We start from the raw sequence: 10,656 nt of genomic DNA on the forward strand, positions 1-10,656 counted from the left end.
TGTTAAACTAATCTGAAGAGGAAAATGTAATGGATAAAAACAAATGCTTTTTGCCCAGCGAAACAGGATGGCATGGTTAAGCACAATTTTAACTAAATGTTGTTTGATTTAAGGAAGTGTTTATGTCCAAGTTGGTAGACAAGGCCTAATTAGCATAAAACTAAAGCAAATTTTTTTCCAAAGAATCATGGATTCTCTTGATGGTGCTTTCATCTCTCCCCTGTTCCCTGAAAACACGTTATATGTAACAAAGCAATTTGTTCAGAACAACTGTCAAAGAAATTCTAGGGAAAGCTAACTAGGAGAGTAACTTCTGTAACTAGCTAGGGAGCTCCAAAAGTGATTTTCAAAGAAATTAGTTACGGAGGAGTTGATGGACACAAGATACTTGCACGTATTTCTACACAGGGATCCAATAGGATTACTGTTAGGAGCATGTTCAGTTCAGTCTTTAAAACTTCTAAGTTCTAAGGCTCTGGAAGCTTAGTTATTCTTGTGGAGTATACAGTGCTCTGTACACAGTCATGATGAAACCTTTCCCAGGATTTTTTTGTTTTCTATTCATTTGAAAGGTGCTTCAATGTGTCAGTTTTTGTTAGTCATGCTGGCCACTAGAATGACTGTCTTTTACTCATATATATTGCTTCTTGTATTCCCTGCAGATACTATTGATCTTTTTTACAATCTTAACTCATCTGTTATTCAAGTTCCACTGCTGAAGACTGGAAACAGTTGGTGGACAGATAAAAATGTGAAATTTCGCAATCCAAAGTCATACAATCTCTCTTCTGCATTTGCAGGTAAGAATGGTTCCACTGGTATTCCTTATTTTTCAATGGGTTCCCTCCCTCCCTGCGTGTGGAGGTCTCCCATTCTGAGATGGGAATCGCCTTTGGGAGAAATACCTCCCAAAGGAGGTAGGAGAAGCAGCTTTAGAGGGTGACTGAGAGCAGAGGCCAGATTTAGCCAAAATATCACTTTCTTTTTTCCACTACCCATAGAAATTGGGAGAAAGTGGTTTTGGAAGACCGAAGTTAGCCCGCATCCACACCCTTCTGTATAGTTTATTTTAACGCTTTAGCTATACAGTGAAAGCAAGGATATAGTAATTTTTTTTTTTCTACTGAAAACACCTATGAAGGAGAGTTGCATTGTCACATCTTTCCTTCTTCATGCCTTTGCAGATTCTTAGGCAGTTGTGAGCCAAGTGAAACTGCCACCTTCACTAGTTCTTTCAAACAGCTGTTTGCTAGGACTGTTTCCTTGTTACGGTTAATTTATATTGAAGTGGGACTGAAAGTTCCCTATTGTGGATCAAGGCAGTGCTGTGCTGGATGGAATATGCAAGAGTTAATTGGGGCAGATTCTAAATATCATAGGCTGTGCTGTTAGACTGCAAAAAGGTGCCTACAGGAATATATTAATGTATAAAAATGAAGGCAAGCTCCTCATTATAGAGAATATGTTGCTTGCTGAAGAGGAAAGAATTCAGAATAAACAGTATTTTTATTTGTGCAAGTCACTTTGGTTTTCCTGTGCTTGATGTTTCGAATGTGGAGCAACCCCTGGGTACTGTTAAACTCTGTTCGTTCATGTCTGAGGTGAGTGGAGATGCTTGTGAAAAGTGTTATCTAGCATATATAATTTTTCAATACTGGACAGAGTCTTGTGTCGTTTTCATATCTCGTATTCTGTGTTGGTTGTGAGTAGGCCCAGAAGTTAGTAACCAACCACTGTTTTTACTGACAGTATGTCTTTCCTGGTTTCTTTCTTTTTCACCAGGGACAGCAAGACCTCCTTACTGGCAGAAACCAGTATATTTGTTAGACGAGGAAGATGAAAGGAACAACGGTTATATAAATGACGACTTCATTATCTGGATGCGAGTGTCAGCCTTTGCTACGTTCAGAAATCTTTACCGTCGTGTCAGCCGGATAAGGCAGTTTGCGGATGGCCTCCCAGCAGGGAATTACACTTTTCGTATTTCGTATAGTATCCTTTCATATTATCCAAGACACTCCTTAACTGTTAGATAGTTACAACGACATGGAAGCGGATGGGATGTAGTAGTAAAATGGCAAAGCAACCAAGCAAAATACCCCAAACTAAATTACCTTGAATAGACCTAGTTATGAGGGTGATGAGACACTACAAGTGGATTTTCTTTAGCCCGTGCAGATGGAGTTAAGACATGTTACTCAAATGGCAGCACGTGACTTTGGATTTGACTGCTGAGGGGGCTACTTTTGGCTGGAAACAGCACACGGGAGCTTTACACAAAGGGTAAAAGAGCGGGAACCTGAAGAGATGGTTGAAGATGTTGTTTTAAGTGAAATATTTAATAGCAGCCTAATCAGGTGTGTAGATACCCTTACTGGGATGCAAGAAGTGCCAGAGGTATCCCTGCTGTTGAGAGCTGTGCAGGGTGCCTGTGTCAGCAGAGCCTTCTCTCTCGCGGCGGATTTGGGCCGCGTGCTGACAGGAACTCTTGTGCTGGTGAAAATGCAGTCTCACGCTGAACAGTGTGAACTTTGCTGACTAAAGCACTTGTTTTGTCAGCAGGAGTTATGTCAAGATGACTATACATTTCTCTTCTCTCTCAGCCGGTAGAGCTATGACTTTAAATGTTGTAGCACAGTTCTACACAGTTCTATTCTGAAAGCTTCCATGTGGAGAGGTGAAAGGTAAAATCATATAACTTTTGTGCAGACAACACATTAGGTAGAGGTGAGCACTTCCCCTCAGTGAGAATATGTGGAGTATCATCATGGTAAGCTGCCCAAAAGGCTCATTTTCAATAGTTTCATAGCAAATTAATGCAGTAGCAGTTACATAAATTATGAATCTGAAATTTATAATGTAAAAAAAAAAAAAAGTAGTTCCATGTTCACACAGAGACTGTATCTAAGATAACTGGATTTCTTACCATCAGCTGCTACTGGGTTTTTGGACCCAGAATAGCAGAGACATCACAGATCAGGAATTTTTGCAGCAAATGCAGATCTCCAGACCCTTTATGCCTTGGAAAGGTTTTTGAGCATTTAGCACTACTTTTTCTCGTCCTGGAAATAACGTAAACTTTGTTAGTGAAACCTTAACATCCTTTTATTAGATTTCCCTGTTACCAAATTCAAGGGGAGGAAGCATGTGATTCTTTCAACCGTGGTATGGAGCGGAGGAAGTAACCCATTCCTCGGAATTGCCTACGTGGTTTCTGGCACAGCAGCAACCCTGACAGGTTTTGTCATAACTGCCATCCACTTAAAGCTCAGAAAAAAGAAAACATACTTTCAAAAGTAATAAGATTCCCTGGCTTTCTGAACGAAGGCAAAGGTGTGCTGTGAACGAAGAACATGCAGCACAGACCTTTCATTCTTTCCCCTGAGCTCTGGATCTGTTTCAGTAACAGGTTTGGTGAACATAAACAAATTGAGGGGCAGGGCTATTCCATCATCCAAAACCAAACTTACCTGAGGCTGCATTCTTACTAATGTATGTGTGCTAAATTTGTTTCTTAGGAAACTTGTAGTGAGATGAGCTTCAAACAGATAGCGTAGTGGATTAAAATTGCAATGGCAAAGAAATTATAGTACTTAATTAAGGTACTAATGTCTGGCCAGAAGTAAGGGTCGATATTAATTTCTTATTCAGCCCTTAATTCAGCCATATTTCTCTTGACTTAAATGGAGCTTTGGATGGGTAAAAAGTGAGGTCTTGATCCAACAAAAAGCTTGAGCAGGTAGAACTTGGTGCTAAAATCTGTTTGTGGACCATCTGAATGGCTTGGCTTAGGTTTTATATAGCTTTTTCAGCTATCCTGAAAAAGCAACCAATTCAACGCAGCATATTCATCACATACTCAATTTATGATTAAATACAGGGCATTTTTTAGGAGTTTGAAGTTTGTTTAAACCAAACTTGCTGGTTTTTTCTAGCTACTGAGACTAACCTGGAAAGCTAGAGAGCATCATAACACTGATTTACATTTTTTAAATTATTATTTAATAGAAAGCTTAAATTAAAAACTCCTTTAATGCTAAACATTTTAGCAGAAACATCTACCTAATACAACTATCAGGCCACAATCACACTCCTGCCTACCCCACCCTTCCACGCAAACGTTCAGACTCTTACGTGCTTCCCCTTTCAAGCCCCCATTTCTGTGGTGTCATGACTTATTGTCAATAGAAAACAAAGCATCAGAAAATCTGTCAACTTAATTTTCAGAAAGTAAACACTGCAGCTCGTGAATAGGCTTATGAATTTTCATGTTTCATGTTCAAAATTTTACACATTTAGGAGTTATTTCCAGTCTCTCACAAAATGTAGGAACAGCACTGAAGAATTTCGGTCAGGTATAGCATGGTACATCTGAATTTTTAAAAATAATTTTTCTGTTGCAAATGTGCAAATGGAATAAAACACTTTAATTCCTTTGATAAGTACTCTGTGTGCCTTACCTCCCTCTCCCCTAAAAAACCTCCACACTAAACCAAGAAAGAAATCACAGACTAGGGCGAGAGAAGGGTATGTGGCACAGGGAGGCTGCATGCTACTGTCAAGAGTACCCACGTCTGCTTTTAAAAGTGTCTCAGGCACTTAGGAGCTTGTGACCTTTGACAGATGGCCTCTGGTGAATCTGACTGCAGCCACAGAAGGTACTGTTTCCCTTAATCTCTGCTTCATAATTGTGCCACGAGCAGCAGAAAGGGTGCTGCTCAAGTTCACAGCCCGGCCTGTTAGTACAGTCTCGCTCTGTCGATGGTTTATGCTGACCTGCTGGGCTAAGGTGCGTGTCCCCATCTGCTTTTCCTGGTCGGGGCCAGTCACCTCCATCAGAAAGCTGTAGAAACGGGGTTCCAGTATTTCAAACCCTTGCATCTAAATCTGTCGGGAGCTGTGGGAGAACCGTCCCCCTCACTGGACTGGACAAGACAGAGCATGAAGCAGTACATTTAGCAATGCTTAAGCTCATTAGTCTAAATCACTTTTAATAATGAGACGTGCTCCTAAACCTTTTAAGTCCTTTTGAAAATGTAATCCCATGCAGCATTCTGGAAAGCCCTGATGGGATTTGCTGCCAAAGCTAAACTTAGGATTTCTGGCTCCAGACGGACCACAGGAGCCTCTTTATTTTTCTCTTTTTTCCTTTTTTTTTTTTTTTAAATGCTCCGAGAAACTGACTTTCAGGAAATGATAAGTCATCTGGGTGGTTAAGTCACAGTGCAATTGTCACCGATTTTATTTCTTCATGAAGTATCTGGTAAAAATGTTAGTAAAAGGAGACTGAATAATGAGGTATGTATTTCAGTGAGTCAGTGTCTACCAGAAAAAAAACTTACTTAGAAAACACAGTCTAGCCAGTAGTGCTTACAGTTTGCCCATTATCTCTCAGAGGTTTGTGCAAGAACCTCTTCTCTTGAAATGTACATTGTCTTCAAACCCCTCCACAGGGAAAACCTGTCTTCAAACAAATCTTCCTCTTTCTATTATTCCAGAAGTTGTCCAAGTCTTCGTTTATAAACCCAAAACCTCTTTTTCATCTTACCACAGCTTTAAACACATCTTAGATCTTTCTGGTACCCTCTGAACAGTGTCCATGGAAGCTTCTGCTTGAGCTCCGGCAGTTACTGTTGTTAACTCTGAGCAGCTCTGCAGTGTCTGTCTTGTCATTCGGGATTGTGCTGCCCAGACCAGAGCAACGGGAATGGCAATTTTGATGGAACTACTCCAGCAGATGGAATCTGCTTTGCTCAGAAGGGTGGAAAATAAGTTTTAGCAACCTCCTTACACTGCCTTTTGTGCCAGTGCTACAGCTATGCTGTTGGTCTGCCCCTTGTGCCAGAGCTTGCATGAATGTGCCTTTTCAAGAAAATTTTGTAGATGTGTTCCTCAGTGCCCACGTTGTGGAAACTCCTCTACTGACATGAAATGTGTATTGGAATTGTTTTATGCTGCTACTGCCTTATTCCCTCTTGTGCAGGGGCTGAAACAGAAGTGAGAGCCCTGGCTGAAGGACTAGCCTAACATAACAGAAAGATAGTAAAAGCCATCATTAAATGTTCCTCGTTGTGCTGTGTCTCAGGGGATTGTCCCCTTTTGTCAGCTGCTGATAGCATTAGGAAGCATGATTCCAGACAAAAATCCAGTGTGATTTTGAATTAATTTATTCTGGCTACTAGGAGATCGTTAAGTTAAATTGATCAGGGAAAGCATACTGAGATTTGGAGAGCAGAGGTATGAAGGAACCAGAGATGTTGCACTTTTACTGAGGTACAAATTGCTTTTAAAATACCTGGAGTGTCATGACCAATACTGTGTCTTTGGCACAGCGCTGCTTTTGCCTTGCACACTTTATTTTATGAATTAAGATTATGTGTCTTGAGTAAAGGAAAGAAAAAGTCTCAGTAAAACTTTTCAAAATTGAATTTCAGTTAGCTTATCTATCAAGCATACTTCCACCAATAGTAAGTGGGCCTTTTTCTATGACAGATTAATTTATGTAGACTTGTCAATTCAGTACAAAGATATCAGGGTTTAAGATTGCTGAATGAAATTAAGAGCTGTCCCTGGAAGGTGTAAGTCAACAGCGCCACTGTGAGTGCTACATCACTAACCTATAAAAGACTTATTGCCATTATTTGTAGTATTTTGGCATATCAAAACTATTAAATTGTTTTAATCCCTTTCCTACAGATGCCAACACTTCAGAAAATAGCATAATACTAAACGAAATTTTTTTTGCTTTCAAAGGAAAATGCTGGTTCCTTTGTTACTGCTACTTAAAGCCTTATCTTGCATCATTGCCATGTGTTCAGTCCCTTTGAGCTGATGGAACTTTGCCTATTTTCTTCACTCTCAAAAAAAAAAAAAAGATGCATGTCAGAAGTGGGGTTTAAGTTTGTTGGACCAAAATTAACAATGCTTAAAGTACTAGAAAGTGCATTTTTTTTCCTTCCTTTTCCCCATCGTTTTTCTGGAAAAGATAAATAAAGGAGGACATTATTTATTGCAATTTTTTTCTTTTGAGGAGTTGATATTTAATAAATGGAAAACTGTTAGTAGATGTAATCTAAATTTATGTGGTAAACATGGACTAAAACAGGTGAGCTAAATGGGATATAGGTTTCTGGATTTTGGATTTTTTTTATATATGTTTTAATTTGTAATTTTGAAGGTGACAGTTACACATGGGAGCATTTTATCTTCTGGAGTTCTGTAGTTCAGTTTTAACAGTGGCAAAAATATCTGGAGGTGAAAAGATCCCATTATTATGAAAAACTTATATGCAATTTAAATCTCATTTCTAAATTACAGGGAGGTATAAGAGAGAGCTGTATTTTAATATCAAAAACTGTTGTACTACTTTTGGTTGCCAGCTCCCTTTGGGATTGAATTTCATTAATGGGATCTATATCTGTATCTATATATAGAGACATAAAAGTGAAGCAGGAGTTACAGGATATTTCAGTAGCACTTCAGTTACAGAATTTTTCCAAGTCTTTTTCAGGCTTTACAGTTTAATGCATGTACGTCCAGTATCTGTCTGCCTTGGTTGGTTTTTCTGTGTTCTAAACATAGACATTTGCTTAACTCATTTCATCTAAAAATAAAGGGATGAGTCCTTCATGTGAAACAGATTAGCATGATCACAGACCTATAGAATCTGGAAAAATTAGTTACATTCTGCATCTATTTTATATAAACAGCTGTGTAACATGGAGATTATTAATAATAATGTTTGGATGGGGTGCTGTGTATTTTAATGACGCATTACAGTGTAAAAGCTTTCTCTCCTTCCTCTGAGAAATCCAACTAATCCCAGAGTAAAGTCAAAGTTCAGGGAAGGGAGGGCTTGGAAAGATTTGACAATGTAAAGAGAGATTGCATACCAATTTTGATTTAAGTTCAGATCTAAAATAGGAGAAAGCAATTGCTTGTCACATGGTAAGAAGGTGCTGTCTTCCTCAGTTGGGAGCAGTATGGTATGAGAAAAAGAGCTGATTTGAGAAAAAACTGTAATCACACAAGGAGGGAGAATGGTGGAAGAGGCAAAGTACTTTTTCTGCTGTTGGATATGGAGGCAAAGAAATTTGGCTGAGCTGCTTAAGATGATAGTGTATCCTGACATGTGATCTGGAAAGCCCATATGATTTTGGGGAGCAGCCAAGTTAAGTAAAAAGATTTCTCAGTTTTCCATGGAAAGTACACTCTCTGAACTACAGTGCATGGTTTTTGAGCTGCAGTGTTTTGACTCAGTTCTCTCTAATTGCATTATTCCCTACAATTCCAAGAACAATTTTGTTATGAGCTGGGAGTACCTTGGGCAGCTGCCTTTGCTTTGGTGGCCTCTTGTTTGCAAGAGAGGGATTGTTGAGCAGTTTTTGTTTGCTGTGTCCTGCTTTCTCCCCAGGCTATGGGAAGCCAGGCAGAGGAAGAGTGGGGTTTGTTTGGCTTTTGCTTACATTCATGAGTGCATGAAAAATGTTTTCTCCCTTTCCCCGTGTGGCCAACTAGGAGAGGAAAAGGACAATAGGGCTGATTCCGGTCCAGTGCAAGTAGAGGCAATATTTAAATGGTATCAAATGGTAATTGCTATAGGTAAAGAAATCAAAATAGCTCATATCCTGGAAAGCTTGTATTTCAGACAGCTCTAATCAAAATATCTGTGTATCTACTGAGTATGTACTACGTACTCTGTTGACAAACATACAGCATGCAACAAGATGAAAAAAGGCCATTTAGTTATACTCCCATTCAATTGTAGCCATTGTCTCTTTGCATTAAAGCGCCTAAAATGATCCCTTTCAAATTGAAACAATTAAAAAAACTTGTCAAAAAATGAGGTTTTCTACTGTGTCAGACCCAGCTACCCAAAGTTATTTGCCTTTTTCCCCGTGATGATTCCTGTGTGTAATGAGAAACTGTTCCATTAACAGCTCTGTTAATCCAGTTATAATACTGGGGGATTCAGAGTTTAAGATTAGGTTAAAAGTTATTGAGGTTTCTCAAATAACTTGTATGAATCCCTGAGCTTTTTGTGGACTGTATTATTAGTGACAACGAACCTGAAAACACTGGAAAAAGAAATGTGTCAAAAAACCGAGAATGGTTAAAAGAAAAAAGGTAGGAAGTAGTATCTGCCCATAGCCCCAGTTGTCACAATGAGTTAACATCTGGGAGACGTGTACTGAGCCACTGTCACTGCCTCTGAGGTAAAATGTGGCAGTTATTTGACAGTGCAGAGAGAGGCTTCACAACAGCTCAGGACAATAATAACATCTGCAGTTAATAAGACTCCTCCCCGCAGTGGCTGTGCCGAGAAATGTCACAGTGGCAGAGGACAACGGGACCGTGTCCCCCAACGCTGGGCGGAAGCAGTGATTTAACGCTGGACGCCAAGGAAACGCGCCAGCAGTGCTTCATCCTTGTGGGTGGCAGGGTGTGTTTCGAAGTCGTGTAATTAAGTTACAGTCCCCGCATGGGCTGGCTTTTGCTGGCCTGCGTTGTGCCATCCAAATGTGGGACATCCAGAAGGAGTTTGAGACCCCTCCCAGGTGTTTGCTGAAAGCACTGTGTGCTGCCAGGACGTCTTTATGGCTTGCTATGCCTCTGACCTCTGTAGTGGTCTGACTTGCCTGCAGAGTTGAAGTACGGAAATGTAGAAGAGGTAAGGGAGCGGGAAGAGCACCAAGGTAGTGCTGCGTGCAGTTTGTCTACTTTGGCGGCTGACGAAATAACAAACGGTCGTAAGAGAAGCAGCCCATGGACAAATCAAGTGGTGGCATGAGTGCTTTTGCTGATCTGTCTTAGTTCAGATCCTGGGAATTTTATTTACAAACAATTCAGAGAGTAAGCGACTTCTGAAGTACTATCAGTTTTGTGAAAGAAGGGCCTTGCTTCAGTTTTCACCTTGGTTCTCTGCTCAGTGTGTTGCTTTGACTGCAGCAGTGTTACCTTAAATTAAAGTCACTAAAAGTAAAAATAATACAAGAATAATCAGTGAGTCACCAGCTACACCTTACAAGAATTAGAAGGCCTGTAAAGCAGATAGGATTCTGCACCTAAGGACTTTCGTAGTGTTATCTTCTGATGACTAGTAAGCCATGGCTGGAGATCGGCCATCAGAATCTGGGACTGACAAACATCGGTGGTGTTCACATGTAGTTTTGGTGTCAGCCATTCCTGTTTTGACTGAGCAAAACAAAGCACAGGTTTTTATTTGCTGAGTTCAGTAAAGAGAAAAATCCCGTGCTTATAGTCAAATTTCCATGTTTTAAGCTCACTGTTGCCGGGTCTCATGTGAGATCCAGCAATGATCACAGAAAGTCTTTGAACAAGCTTTCTTCATGCACTGTCATTTCTGGCTTTGCAGATAATCATAAAAAAAGGCATTGATCCCAAACAAAACTGAGAGCTAAGAAGCAAAGCTATGGATAAGATTTTATCTCTGCATATTTTTGTTACTGATAAAATGAATTAAATACAAGAATTATGTAACAGATGTATAAACTGTAATTGTGCCAATGGGTTTTAGGCTGTAGCTTGAGGAATTTATCATTCAGATTTCTGAGTTCATAACTTCACCTTAGGCAACCAGTGGAAAGCCAAGTCTTAACTGAAAAGGAAAAGAGTTGCTTTTCAAAGGGAGGTAAG

At 39.8% G+C, this 10,656-nt stretch overlaps 1 protein-coding gene across 1 annotated transcript; it reads left to right on the plus strand.

Annotated features, from left to right (window-relative positions):
- Positions 1-662: 662 nt before the first annotated feature.
- Positions 663-3,547, plus strand: LOC104083436 (cell cycle control protein 50C-like; the record flags this gene model as incomplete). The annotated part of the gene is made up of 3 exons (XM_009586919.1): positions 663-800; positions 1,783-1,992; positions 3,113-3,547. Coding segments are annotated over 3 exons (536 nt in total), but the record flags the coding sequence as incomplete, so codon positions are not given.
- Positions 3,548-10,656: the final 7,109 nt, after the last annotated feature.

This window comes from Fulmarus glacialis, unplaced genomic scaffold (genome assembly GCF_000690835.1).
Source record: "Fulmarus glacialis isolate BGI_N327 unplaced genomic scaffold, ASM69083v1 scaffold7611, whole genome shotgun sequence".
Classification (NCBI taxonomy): domain Eukaryota; kingdom Metazoa; phylum Chordata; class Aves; order Procellariiformes; family Procellariidae; genus Fulmarus; species Fulmarus glacialis.